Raw genomic sequence first — 15,167 nt, forward strand, 5'->3', positions numbered from 1 at the left:
TCTGTCACCCCCAAATGACCCCCTTTTATCCAGAAACTTCAGTGCTATACATGAGATTGTTGGGCCAGGGACCGGGGTCCCACCTTTGAGCTCTCTCGGTTGGCTACCCGTCCTGTCACTCTGACAAAGCCCGCGCTCACCGTGGGCCCCCATTCGCTGCCTGTCTGAGCTCTCCCCCTCCCGTTTCTCCTATATAACACGTGTATTCCCTCCCCATGCCGCCCTTCGGTACGGCGGCTCCCCCTGGGTGTTACTCCACTTTCTGGAATAAAACCTGGACTTGCTCCGGTCGGGGGACGCTCTCCCATTCCCTGTCTGTGGTCCCGTGCCTTTTTGTCCGCCTCTGGCAGAGCTGAACGCTGATCCTGCGAGCCACGGACGACGGAGCGGCTCCCGCGTGCTGAACCAAGAAACCACGAATTTCTCCTGCTCCATCTGCCGGCAGGCGGGAAACAGCGGTGCAGGCGGGACTTTTAAAGTCACGGTTACCACAGATTTTGGCGCCCAACGTGAGGCCCCTTGGTGTTCTCTTGGCATCGCGGCGCCGGTAAGCACCTCGCTGAGGAGAACTGCGGGACCCGTGTACTGAGGCAAACAGTCTCAATTGGCCACGAAATCCCCCTGGGGGTGAATTCGGTGGCGTTTTAGCACGCTGTACTCCCCAGGGACGGGACGGCAGCTCCGAAGCACCTCAGGATTTGTCTCAGGACAGGACACCACTTCAGACTTTTTTTTCACCCTTGCTGGAATTCCATGAGTCTTTTTCTCCCCTCTGTCCTTTTAACACTTTTATTCCTCGTTGCCCTGGGCAGGCAGAAGCAATTTTCATCTTTCCTTGGCTGCGCAGCCACTCCCTTTTCAGACAGGGGCCCAGCGTGGAGCTTTTCGTGATATCTTTCTCCTTTTCCTGAAGTGGTGGGTGGTTTGAGCTGCTCTTAACATCTCTGCAATGGGTGCAAAGCAGCCAGCAGCTCAAGAGACAGCCTTTACCCAAGTTGGGGATATTCTTGCTGGGGGGGGGGGGGGGGGGATTTCATATTCCAAAAAGAGAGTTGAATAAATTAATAAAGTGGCTGTTTTCTCAATTTCCTGAAGTTTCCACTGACCAATTAGATAATTATAGTTTTTGGGATCTTATAACTAAGAAATTACACGACTCTGTAAAAAATGGAGAGACAAAACTGGCAAAAATCAGCTTTTGGTCCTCCCAAGTTAAAACGTTATTAAAATCAGGTTCCAAATTGAGAAAACAGTCCTGTTCTTCGAGTCTGCAACCCAGTTCTCCCTCTAACCCTGATCCTAGCCCTTTTCCCTCCCCTGCCTGTCCTAATACTGGGATTCTGAGAAGAGCAGCTCGCTCCAGCAGGGCACAGGGTGGTCATCTTCCCCCTGGCTCTTCTCAGAAATCCCAATCCCCCTGCCCTAGGAGTCCTGGCCAGACTCTTAGGGGATCTCTTCCTTCTCCCTTTCTCCCGGTTCCCAAATCCCCAGTTAAAACCTCTCAGGTTTGTTTCCAGCTCCCCTCCCAAGATGGCTCCTGTGGAGCACAAGATGGAGGGCACCACATGGCTTTTCCCGCCCTTTTTTTCATCTTCTCTCCACAATCCTTTTTGGTCAAGAAAAAACCCTTTCCTCTCTCCAAACTCCTCCCAACTTCCCTTCCCCCCCCTCCATCAGCACCTCCCCTTTCTCCTCCCCCTCTCTACAAACCACGCCCACTGACTCCTCCCTTGGGGTGGCACCTTCGTCATCTGATGCCCCCGCCCAGTCCTCCAACAAGTCTTCCAGCCACTCCCCCTCCCCTCCCCCTTCCGGTTCCCACGCTTCAGCATCCGGGGGGAGGGGGGAAGGGACCCGGGATCCGGAGCCGGTTTCCATCCCATCAGTGGCTCCGGTCTCGTACCACCCTGAGGGGGCGGGGGGAACCCAAGCCCAGTGAACTCCCTTTCCCCACCACCAAATTAAAGATCTCTGCAAGGCCCAAAAGGATTTCTCCCGGGAGAGTGAACACTCCCAGGGGATTCTAAGGGCCACTTTAGCAGGAACGGAAGTCACTCCCTATGACCTCAAACCTTTTCTCGTGCCTCCTCAACCCCACTGAATATGTGATGTGGGAGGCGGCATGGAGAAGGGAGGTGGTGGGGATCCTTCCCTCTTTGTGGGTGAACCCCCACACAGGGCTCGATCGTAATGGTGAAGGCATCTCGGTCGAACACCTGTGTGGGGAGAGAGTTTTTGCTGACAGGCCGTTCCAGGCCAGAATCATCCCGCCTGAAGTATTACGGGAGAGCCGGAGAGCAGCAGAGAGGGCTTTTATAAGGTTGCCATCAGGGGTGCCCCAAATTTCCTATTCAAAGATCATGCAGCAAGCTGACGAGCCATTCATTCTTTTTGTTGAGCGTCTCTGAAAAGCCATAGAATTGCAGGTGCAGGAGGAAGAGACCAGGAAAGAACTCCCAAAGGAAGTGGCCTCCACCAATGCCAATCTAGCCTGCAGGGATGCTATCTTGAGCCTGCCACTGGACCTTCCTCCAACCCTGCAGCAGATGCTGGAGATCTGAGCCGGCAAAGTCTCCTTGGCTTCCAGGGACCTTGACCCAAGGGCCCGACCACCGCCCAGACGCATCGCTGCTGCTGATACCTGGGATGCCACTCCAGTTGACCCTGCTCCTGCTTCCCAGATGAGCCATCCACCGCCATCCAGTACCCCTGGGCCGGTCCACAGGGGTACTTCCCCCTGCCATCTGTGTGGACAGTTAGGGCATTGGATGCCTGACTGCCTCCTGCGGAAGCAGTTTTATGAGTTTAAAAGGGGGCAGGGACTTCGGGGGAACCCCCTACCAAAAAACTACAAGCTGAACGCAGTTCCCCCTTGCGTGCAGAAATAAATAAGGCGGGTTCAACATCATTATGCAGGGAGGGGAAAAAGGGAAAACCACCTGGCACCTCAAACAAATGTGACTATTTTTTACTGGACTTGTCATGCTTATCATGCCTCCGACCTATGCCCATTCTAACCACCTTTTCCAAAATTGAACCTTTCAGGCTGCAGCTGACGGAGCCACTCCATCTGAAGGACTCCGATTTTCATCTTGTGACTGTGTGCCCGGAGTGCCCAGATAACTGGGGACGGATCAGCTGTGGGTATGTAGTTGTCGGAGACACAAAATTCACACCATCAGAGGTAAACATTGTCCCGGGTCTCTTGACATCAGACCTGGGGCAATTCTCAGTGGGGCTGTACTGTGTCCGCCCTCCCCTCTTCCTGCCCAAGGGACAGATTATTGCTCAGGCCATTCCAGTGCCTGAGCTAACCTGGGTCCCAGGACCGCCCTCTACACCACCTCAAGACGAACATCCTACGGTGGCCTGGGCTCAGATCCTTGGGCGGGAGAAACCAAAAATTACTTGTCAACTCTTGAGGGGAGGAGACCAAATACCCCTTAAGGGTCTTTTGGACACAGGGGCAGATGTGACGATCATTTCTTCTCAGGAATGGCCGTCGCACTGGGAATTGCAGGACGTGTTTGGTCATGTCCGTGGTGTTGGGGGTCTTCAATTGGCCAAACAATCAAAGAGCACCGTGCAAATTAAGGGGCCGGATGGGCAATTGGCATCTATACGCCCATTCATTTTGGATTATACGGAACCCCTGTGGGGGAGGGACCTCCTTGCCCAGTGGGGAGCCCGAATTGACCTACCAGTGGCTCCGCAGGTTTTTCAATTAGCAGTCACTGCTGAGAGCTCTACCTGGAAACTGAAATGGAAATCAGACAAACCAGTACAGGTAGTGCAGTGGCTGCTCAATAAACAAAAATTGAAGGCGCTCAATGAGCTCGTCAAGGAGCAGTTACTTAAAGGCAACCTGGTGGAGACCATGTCAGAGTGGAACTCCACAGTGTTTGTCATCAAAAAGCCAAAAAAAGACAACTGGCGGCTCCTTCACGACCTCCGACAAATTAATAATATTATTGAAGTTATGGGTCCCCTCCAACCCAGGATGCCGTCCCCGACGATGCTCCCTCGAAATTGGAATCTGGCAGTTATAGATATCAAAGATTGTTTTCTCCATATCCCACTTCACCTGGACGACGCCCCGCGTTTTGCGTTCACAGTTTCTTCCGTCAACCGTGAGGCCCCAAGCAAGTGCTACCATTGGCGTGTTCTTCCTCAGGGGATGAAGAACAGCCCTGTGATTGGCCAGTGGTATGTCGCTTCCTTGCTGTCCCCCATTCAAGCAGCCGCCGAGGATGCAATAATATATCATTATATGGATGACATCCTCGTTTGTGCTCCGACTGACAACATACTCACACACGTGCTTGACCTGACAATCGATGCAATGATTGCTGCAGAGTTCGAGCTTCAGCAGGACAAAATTCAAAGGATGCCACCCTGGAAGTATCTGGGTTTGGAGATAAATAAGCCATTGTTCCGCAAAAATTGGTTATTCGTACAAATATCAAGATCTTGGCAGATGCCCATCAGCTGTGTGGGTCTTTGAACTGGGTAAGGCCTTGGCTGGGCATTCCTACTCATGTCCTAGCCCCTCTTTTCAATTTATTGAAAGGGGGAGAGGAGCTTAGCTCTCCTAGGGCCCTTACTCCAGAGGCTCAGGCAGCACTGGAAAAAATCCAGCAATCCACTTCGACCAGGCAGGCCCACAGGTACCAACCAGGTCTCCCGTTCAAATTTATCATCTTAGGGAAATTGCCACACCTCCACAGGGTGATTTTTCAATGGGACAATTCTATCAAAGGCAAGGACCAAGGTTTGGAGGACTGCCTCTTGATCATAAAGTGGGTTTTCCTCAGCCACCACAGGTCCAAAAGGATGACACAGCCATCAGAGCTGATGGCAGAATTGATCAGAAAAGCAAGATCACGGATCAGAGAGTTGTTGGGGTGTGACTTCGAATGCATCCACATTCCAATTAAATTAGAGTTGGGCCAATTCAAAAAGAAAACCTTTGATAAACTTCTCGAGATTAATGAAATGTTGCAATTTGCACTGGACAGTTACACCAGCAAAGTTGCAGTTGATCAGCCGGCCCACAAATTGTTTAATCAAGAATTCTCATTATCATTAAAAAGAATTCAGAGCCGAATCCCTTTGGAGGCACTGACTGTGTTTACCGACGCGTCTGGAGCATCCCACAAGTCAGTAATGACTTGGAAGGATCCTCAGACTCAGCGGTGGGAGGCCGATGTTGCCAAGGTGGAAGGTTCTCCACAAGTAGCTGAGTTGGACGCTGTTGTCAGGGCCTTTGAGAGGTTCTCTGAACCATTGAATCTTGTAACTGATTCAGAATATGTCTCTGGTGTAGTGTCCAGAGCTGAAGAAGCAGTTCTTCAAGAGGTGTCCAACATTCCCCTATTTAACTTGCTCTCAAAATTGGTAAAACTGATCTCCCACCGAGAGCAACCTTTCTTTGTGATGCATGTCAGGTCACACACTGATCTGCCGGGGTTCATTGCAGAGGGCAATCGAAGCGCTGATGCCCTGGCTGCTCCTGTTCAGATGGCCCCGCTCCCAGATCTGTTTGCTCAAGCTAAGATCAGCCACCAGCAGTTCCATCAGAATGCCCCTGGCCTGGTTCGTCAGTTCCAGCTCACACGCAAACAGGACAAGGAGATCATGGCTACATGTCCACAGTGCCAGTCCCATGAGCTCCCATCACTCAGCTCTGAAGCTAACCCCCAAGGTCTTTCTAGCTGTGAGGTGTGGCAAATGGATGTTACACATATCCCTTCTTTCGGCCACTTGAGTTATGTACACGTTTCAGTGGACACTTTCTCCAGTGCAGTCTACGCCTCCGCCCACACAGGTGAGAAGGCAGCTGATGCCGAAAAACATCTTGTGCAGGCGTTTTCTGTCCTGGGCATCCCCAAAGTCATCAAAACCGACAACGGCCCAGCATACAAGTCCAGGGAACTGCGAAGTTTCCTGCAGCAATGGGGAACAGAGCACAAAACAGGCATCCCCTATTCCCCAACAGGCCAAGCCATGGTGGAGAGGACCCACCAGAGCCTTAAGAGGGTTTTAGAGCAACAACATACGGCTGTGAAGGTGGAATCTCCCCATGTCCGTCTCACAAAAGCACTTTTTACTATCAACTTTCTAAACTGCTCCTTTGAGAATTTAAATCCTCCAATAGTGCGACACTTCGGGCAACACAACCAGCTGCAGCTGAAAGCCAGGCCTCTGGTCCTAGTTAAGGACCCGGAGACCTGGAAAACAGAAGGGCCTTTCGACCTGGTCCCCTGGGGGAGGGGATACGCTTGCGTGTCCACTCCCTCGGGGCTTAAGTGGGTACCATCTAAGTGGGTCAGGCCCTTCCTTCCGAAAAAGGCACCAAAGGTTGGAGGCGTGGCACAGGTTGAGGAGGCTTGTTGGAGGAGGAGGAGGCAGAAACCCTTTTCCCTTGACCTTGATGTCCTCTAAGTTTCCCTCTGGGCAGAACCAAAATTTTAAGTTCACCTTTTCACCCTGTTTTCTTTGATGTTTCAGTGACACCCATTCAAATGGCCTTTCCTCCATCTACCATCCTGCTGCTGGTGACAGCACTCGGGTCCCACTTTCCACCTTCAGGCACCTGGATTGTCCCTCAGCCCAAAGCCAATAAACATCAGACTGGCTGGGGGACATCTTTTCAGGATGGGGCTTTTCAGCCTGGATGAAGTCAATTCTAAAAACTGTTCTGTTGGTTCTTTTTATTTTAGTTGTAGTTTTAGTTGCTTGTTCTTTAATTTGGAGTCTGATGAAGAGACTGCTGGGTAGGATTGTTCCTACCCTCGAGGTAAACCAGGTGGTGGCTCTGAGACCGTACAGCGAAGCGGAAGCTTTGGAATCGGATCAATCGGAGGCCTCCTCAGCCATGGATGATGACCAATGGGCTTCTGCACCTTGCAGCCACCTCTGGTTCAGAGATTCCATCCTGGACTTGAGCTGCTTTAATCACTCAGTTCACCTCATTTTAAAGTTTTTATTTATTTTTTTTAAACAAAAAACGGGGAGATGTTTGTTGTGCTATTATGCTCCCTGGGTTTAAGCTGGAATGTTCTGTTACCCCGTTTTCTGTATAATGGTTCTGTCTGGAATTCCCCCTCTTTCCCAGTTATCTGTCCATCACCAGTTACCTTGGAAACTCCCGCCCTTTCTGTCACCCCCAAATGACCCCCTTTTATCCAGAAACTTCAGTGCTATACATGAGATTGTTGGGCCAGGGACCGGGGTCCCACCTTTGAGCTCTCTCGGTTGGCTACCCGTCCTGTCACTCTGACAAAGCCCACGCTCACCGTGGGCCCCCATTCGCTGTCTGTCTGAGCTCTCCCCCTCCCGTTTCTCCTATATAACACGTGTATTCCCTCCCCATGCCGCCCTTCGGTCCAGCGGCTTCCCCTGGGTGTTACTCCACTTTCTGGAATAAAACCTGGACTGGCCCTCGTCGGAGGGACCCCAGGGTCGGAGGCCCCGGTCCCATTCCTGTTCTGTGGTCCCGTGCCTTTTTGTCCGCCTCTGGCAGAGCTGAACGCTGATCCTGCGAGCCATGGACAACGGAGCGGCTCCCGCGTGCTGAACCAAGAAACCGTGAATTTCTCCTGCTCCGTCTGCTGGCAGGCGGGAAACAGCGGCGCAGGCGGGACTTTTAAAGTCACGGTTACCGCAGATGTTCACACTGTTTTTTTTCAATATCACACATACACAATGTTTCACAGTGCTGTCCATTTAATTATAGAAAAAAATAATACAGCAAGCTCTTATATTTGTTCCAAAGACCCCTGCATGCCCTATTACTCCAATGCCCCAATTCTGCAAAGGAACATGCTCTGCATTCCCACTCCACATACTCTGTGGAGTTTTTTTAACAAAGCTTTCTAATCCAGAAGAGACTACTGCATCCAATCTGTCCATAGAGTCCCAAAACCCAAAACATGCCTCATTAAAGAGGCAATGGACTAGTTCAGCTTGCTGACTTCATCCTCTCTCTGCCTGTTATCTCTTACCCTACATTAAAAAACATAAGAATGAATGTCTGGGGGAAAAAAGGGCAGAAAATTATCATGCAAATGACTAACATCAACCAGACTGCCTGACACCTGGACCCTCCATGCACAAGAAAAACCAACCAGACTGCATTTGTGATTCCTATGGTAATCACTGGTCCAGAAAGGAGCAGCTATGCATGACTTACTGGGGTAAGGGCTAGAATAAACAAAATAAATCAGTCATTTCTGACTGAGCCATTAGGCAGACACTGGTGGCCATAACAAGGCAATGCAACCCAGCCCAAGGTGGAAGTGGTAGCCAAGTCTCAGTGGTGCTCCCTCTGCAACACAACTGTCCACTGCTTCCAAGCAGAAGCAGAGCTAGCAGAGGCTTCCCCAGAACAGCTCCTGGGACACAATCTCAGATGCTTTCACCTTCCTCCAAATCTGGACAGCGCAAAGTCTTCCATAATGAAGCTCCTACATTCCTTCAGAAACCAATTCCCTTTTCCCGACTAAAAAACTATCCAAAAAATCCCACCACATGCTTTACCCATTGCCCAAACACTAACAAAACCTAACTAACTAAACAGTATCATTATTCAGTCCTTAACACTTACTAATCTTTCCAATGGTCCTCCTAGTGTTTTCACCAAAAAATGGAAATACCTGTAACCCTGCATCAGGGTGCCACTGATTCAAAGGGACTACCCACTTCATGGTGCAAAGTATCACACACAGAAATTCAAGTTTACCTGAGACTACTTCCTGATTCCAGAAAATCATAACATCACTTGGAAAGTGATGTTATGTACAAACTTTGTACTGTACAAACTTTGCCAGCCTTTACCCTTATCAGTTAATATCCTCTACCATGTGTGTTTAGCCCAGAGTTTAATATCACTTTTAATAACTCAACTAGAAAACTAGGAAGTCTTCACAAGCTGAAGAACCAATTGTACCTCTTTCACTATTAGCTCTAATAAACCTACTCTCTCACCAGAAAGCAGCTTTGCTATTCTGAAACAAAGCAGAAGAAGCTACTACATTTCAAAATCGCACTACTCTTGCAAAACAGAGGCATTTGTCAGACTACTTTGTGTGACTTTCATTCTTTTCCTGGGGACCAGCTCATACAGGTGCTGCATGAATTTGCACGTAACCCCCAGGGTAAAGCTAAAATTCTATGTCCTCTAAGAGGCAGTTTTCCCCTTTGGCTCCAGAGAGGCAAGGCCAGTCACTGTCTTACAGACTTGTACAGTCTTTACAGAGGAACAGACTCTGTTTAAAACAACATTTTACATAAATGAACCTGGGTGGGCTATTTTAACACATTACTTGCAAGAGCTGATGTCAAAAGATTTTTATTTTTTTGTTTAACAAAATGGTTTTCAGCTTATTTTCAATACTTGTTTATGCCCTCCCACTGTTCTGGTAAGCACTGTTTCTTGTTTTCAATAATTCTTGAAATCCTGGAAGACTGAAACAGTTTGTACATTAACAAAAGTAATATATCTTAATAGCACATAATGTGAATAAGCTTAGCTTACTGAATAAAGAATACCCTGGAATAATGAAGCATTGTAATTTTAAGACTTCCCTAACTTTTCACTTCACCAGCAAACCAGTTTGACAATGTACAAGCTCAGAAATACCATGACTTAGAAAAATTCAAGCAGCCCAGCTGACCTGCAGCTGATAAACTGTAGCAGCCCATCAAATGCACAAGTATTTATAAACAGGAACAGGGCCTGGGATGCAGCAGGAGAGAAGCAATTCTGCAACTTTTGAGAGAAAAATATTTTTATGGGCATCAGTGTTTATCAAAGCAAGATTTTAGCAGAAATTAAATTAAGTACGAATTATAATAAGACAAACATTAGATAAAAGCTTGAAAGAGAAGGTCAAAGAAAACCATAGGAGATAAGTGTCTTAAAAATAATTTATGTCTATCTGAAAAACATTAATTCAGTTAATCAAAACATCACAGCTGTTGGCAGACAAAACACTCCTTTATTCCAATGGGAAAGTATGGTGCTTCAGGAATAGAGAATGACCAAATTAGTAACAGGAAGAGAGGATAAAACAGGCTAAAAATAACATACTAAGATCCGAACATCCTATTATATTTTCCATGATACATACTACATATTCTAACGCTAAGTAGTTACTTGAGAATAAACCAAGTAATCAAATTAAGTTACATACAGAAAACATGGAACTGTATGAAACTGCCATGAAAGTATGCATTTTTATTTTTAAGTGTTTATGAACTTCAGTAAAAGAAAAAGAACAGTAAAAGTTCAACAGTGCTAAGCGTAACTTCTTATCTCCTGCTGTTTTGTCCAAATTTGAGACAAATTTGGAAAGAAAAATCTCTCCTCACTGAGAGCTACTATAATTACTACAACAGAGCCAAAAAGATTAACTGTCATTTAGACACTCATACAAAACCTTAAGATGGATCTTGGAATCGCACTTACATACCGCCAGTCAATTTTCACTAAAGGAAGAAAAGAAAATCTAAGAAGGACACATAAGAACTACTATTAGCACAATATTTCAATACATAATAGAAGAAAGGCTCTCTTTTATCTCATCATTCAAGCACAATTCAACAGGCATCAAAATCCATGCAGATTAAGCACATCACACCCTGTGTGCAAAATGACTTATTTTCCTCTTTTAGACAAAGTTGACAAAGGTTTGATGTGTTACACTGACAAGAACTGATGCTGATGCCACTGTAGCAACAATAATAATTCACAGGCAAGTAGGCTGCAGTTAGAATGCAGGTGAGACCAGAGTCCATCTGAGCAATTTCAGATTTCAAAAACATCCACTGAAGAAACGCTACAAGAACTTAAAAGAATCACCATTTATATTTTATTAATTTTTAAGAGGTTATACCAAACATACATGACAACAATCAGCCTGGCTTACTTAAGATACTAAATTATCTTTTATATTGTAATCAAGCAGCTCAAAATAAAAAAAATTACCTTATTTCATTGTCAGAGTTTTAGCAGATTTGAAAAAAGCACTAATACATATACAAAATGAAGTAAACCATACCTTTAGCCACAGCTTCTTTATACTTTTCTTTGGCAGAATTTACTTCTTTTATTAGTTGCCTGTAGCTAGATTTAAGTTTCTCTAGTTCTGTCTTTGTGACCTTTAAAAAAGGGAAATATTAAAAGCATTAAAAATACTTATTCTCGACACATAAAAAAAATAGCATTAGTAAAACAGAACTAACAGAATTTATTATCCAAAATAAGGATGTTACACTTTCCACTGGACTGAGAAAATCTTAAAAGGATATTACATGGTGCAAATTACATGGTGTACATTACATGGTGCAAAATCAAAATCAATAAATGCATGGAATTAAGTAAGAGGCCTAAGACACAAATCCCCATTCACATCAATGTAATTAAAAATATTTAGAAAATCCAGCTAATCATCAACAATATTCTATTCCAATTACAAGGCAAAAAAAGTCAAAAAGATGCTTAACAAATCGTACTGGCTTAGAATGTCCTATGCATAGGAAGGAATTTCTTTTGCACCTAATAAAAAGCAAAATTTTTAGACATTATACTTCCTACAATTGACTAAGGAACAGTAACTTGGTATTAAATAATCTATCAATGGTAAAATTTAAACCCTTAAAAGGAAAACCAAACCAATAACCAAAAAACCCAAACAAAAACCCAACTACAGAAGCAACTAACCAAATAAGAAACATCTACCATGAAACTGAGCACTGAACACAACATTTTTGATCACAAAATTAAAGTTTTCTCTTCTACCGCCAGCATTCATTTAGTGTGTGACAAAACTAGTGCACTGTTCAGAAACAATCCCAAATAATGAACTTGCAAACAAAACCAGCCATCACAATACCAAATCACCTACCATATATTGTAAGAAAAACAGAAAATTCCAACCAAAAAAAAATCCAGCAGAATAACAGACATCAATTGGAAATTCATGGAAGAGAAATTATTAACTACTTTTAATGGAAGTGCTCCTCTCAGTGAATGTGTAGAAAAAGAAGTTCATTCTACTGAAAAATTGTTCCTCTTGCAGCTGGCAGGAAGAAGGATGAAGTTCACAATTTTCCCTTTTTTCATGATGCAAGGCCCAGATAACACTACTTTCATCAACATCTGAAAACTTAATGAAATTCCTTAAAGATCCAACAAAGTGCTGTCTACAGCTTCTATTTTTGGGCCAACTGTACAATATTTAATTTGAAGGCAGAACCTTTTCTCCACATCAATCACATATACTCATCTCATATTTTTACAATCTGTTAATTATACACATCTGCTGTTATATACCAATAGAGGCAATATAGGAGAAATAACTTTATGACAATTTGTATTTAAAGACATCATCACAAATGGAGAAAAAGATGCAATTAGGAAGTAATTAAGACCTAAATAATAAGAACGGCTTCTCTTACAGAAAACTGAAAAATAAAACAGGGCACTAGCATTAGGAAACCTTTATAATAGCTACATTATGATTCTTAATCTAGATTGTGTCTTTCCAACAGATAAAACCAACACCAAGAGCAGGTTCCCAAAGAACACTTAAGGAATTAAGACAGTCAAGGATTACTTTAAACTCCATTTTTATTTACCCACCTAATTAGCACAGTACTCTACTTTTCTCCCTTCAAATTTCATGAAGAAAGAAAATTATTCAACATCTTAATGGAAACTGGAATAAATCTACAAGATACAAGTCCATTACATTTGTGCAAAAGCCATGTTATTTACTATTCTCAAGAATCTGTCCCATAAGATTCATCATTGTAGAGGTGTGTAGAATAAGAAAGGATGACATACATCCATTTCAACTAAACACATTTTTATGCCATCTTATCCTAAAAATAGGAGCTGCACAGACACTGATGTCACAAACTTTGCGTACTGTATTAAGATATAATTGGCATTTTACCTCTGTGCGTAACATAATCAGAAATAATACCACAGAACATCAGAAGTCTTTTGAATTTCAGGGAATCATTCTTAAAGTGCTCCAGGTACATAAAACCTTGAACAGTGTCAGCTAACAATAGGAGAACATTATTCAAATACTTCTTTGCAAATTCAGGAAGGGGAAAAAAAGAAAACAATCCCAAAAAACCTTTAACCAAACAACAATGCAAGCTTAATCAGCAGGATGCAAAATACTTTCATGGCTATGCAACCCATAATAAAATAAAGTTAATATGGTTTGTAATAGTCATTTGGCAAGTGCTCAGTATGCATTATGGTTTTTTGGAAAAGTCTTATTTTAAAAAACAATTTTATAAGAGGCTCTATTAGAGTTTAGCCTATTAACAGAAAACAAAACATTGCATAGTCTCTTTTCAAAGTATACTTGAGCTTACAGCACTCTTACTCCATTCCACCTTTCTTTCTTATCTTTCTTTTTCTCCTTCTGCAGTTCTTTATAACTAAATAATTCTATTATTTCTAACACATGCTACCAGTTTTTCCTCTTCTTCCATTCTGACTTTTTGAGGTGCACCAATTCATAAGTAGCAGTAAGTGGTTATTTGGCTTGAAGTTTTATCAGATAATCACAGCCTACTGACCATGCATCAAAAAAGACATCCCCATAGTCCCTTCCTGAGGAAGATGCCAAGATTCTAGCATATTATGGAAGCAATCTTATTAGAGCAAATGTATTTAACTTAAAATAGTCTTAGTTTAAATACAGAATAGCTCCAAATTCTCCTCAGAACTGGCCCAAGAATCTTTTACTCATCAATCCGTGACAGTGTTACTGCTTTACTCAGATGTTACATTTTAATTACACTACTTCAAATCCCAAATTCTCTGCTGGAAGAAAGAAGAAACAGTGCTTTTCCTTCTCTCAGTAGACCTTTCAGACTATCGCTCTGATTTTTGACATCTGTAGCTAAATTTCCCCCAGAGCATCTGAAACTGTGATTTCTGTCAGCTTTACTGACAAGATACAGCACTTTGAACACAAGCACGATAACAGACATGTCATGGAAAACACTCTGAAGAGTTTTACCTGCAGTCTCAATGTTTAGTTTACACCTGCTTTATATTTAGAACAGGGACTAGAACCCTGTCCCCTCCCAAAAGAGTATGGACTGCCAAGAGCACTCATTAAGAACAGTTTACAGTGCCCTGGTCCCATGAATGTCTAAAGTGGAATTAGAACAGGAAAAGAGATGGAATAGAGAAGCGTCACACAAGAATTCATTATCCTCTACTAGAATTACATTTCCAGTTCTATCTGTCCATGGAAATTCATATGGAAGAAACCTTTCCATCTTTGTCTTTCCTGCTAGCTGATAAGGCAATCTGTGTAGAAAATGATTAAAATTTAAGCTAAGCATTCTACATATCAACCACTACTCTTTTACCACAGCATGAACAAAACCCAAAAAACCCTCTCTTAATTTAATATTTTTAAATATAGAGAATTATAATCAACTTATCAAGCACAAATGAATAAAATACCTTGTACATCTCTGCTTCAATTTGTTGATGAACACCTACAAAACTCTTCTTAACTTGCTGCTTATCTTTGATCATCATTGTAAGCCTATGCAAGGGCCCAGAATTAAGATCCTCTGCATGTGTCTTCATTATTTTGCTCAGCTGTTCTGTTTGCTGTACCACAAGCAACCAAGACTATAAAAAAGTCAGAAGAGAAAAGCACTTATTTATTTCAGCTCACAATAACCACACAGTTAATAAGAACTGTGGGAAAAGATGTATCACTGTTTAAAAAAATTCAGTAAAGCAATTAATTTTAAGCTTACCCAAATGCATTCGAGATCCTCCTGCAACAGCAAAATCATGCCTCAATCTCACTCATAAAATCATAAAAAAGCACCAGAGAGTACAGTATTGAATATTCACCCTTCAGCATTGTCATAGTATTTCTCTACACCAAAGAAAGCACTGCAGCCTTATTTTTTTTAAATATACCCCCAACATCCCTGAGAACCATGTTCCAACATCCTTTGTCTTCCAGTTTCCCCCTACAGTTGCTCTGCCCAAGCTGACTTCCACCTTTGTCTGAATACCTGACAGCAATAGGGATTTGAGGGTTGGTGGTTTAAGAGGACACCATTACATCAGCTGCTTCACAGAGCAGCATCAGTCAGACCACCAG

At 43.8% G+C, this 15,167-nt stretch overlaps 1 protein-coding gene across 7 annotated transcripts in view; it reads right to left on the reverse strand.

The window, feature by feature from the left end:
- The window catches only part of FER (FER tyrosine kinase), a 166,047-nt gene that overhangs the window by 129,008 nt on the left and 21,872 nt on the right, over positions 1-15,167 (reverse strand). For 6 of the 7 annotated variants that reach the window (XR_013180157.1, XM_077172210.1, XM_077172213.1 and 3 more), the window contains 2 exons: positions 14,507-14,680; positions 11,064-11,163 (listed from right to left, as the gene is read on the reverse strand). Coding sequence is in view for 6 of the 7 variants with exons in the window: in XM_077172210.1 (XP_077028325.1) it covers positions 11,064-11,163; positions 14,507-14,680 (274 nt within the window). In the remaining variant the exon portion in view is untranslated. Of the gene's footprint in view, positions 1-7,710; positions 10,851-11,063; positions 11,164-14,506; positions 14,681-15,167 lie in introns of those variants that run through there. The other variant, XM_077172216.1, reaches the window with a different exon arrangement.

This window comes from Agelaius phoeniceus, chromosome Z (assembly GCF_051311805.1).
Source record: "Agelaius phoeniceus isolate bAgePho1 chromosome Z, bAgePho1.hap1, whole genome shotgun sequence".
NCBI classification, from domain to species: Eukaryota; Metazoa; Chordata; class Aves; order Passeriformes; family Icteridae; genus Agelaius; species Agelaius phoeniceus.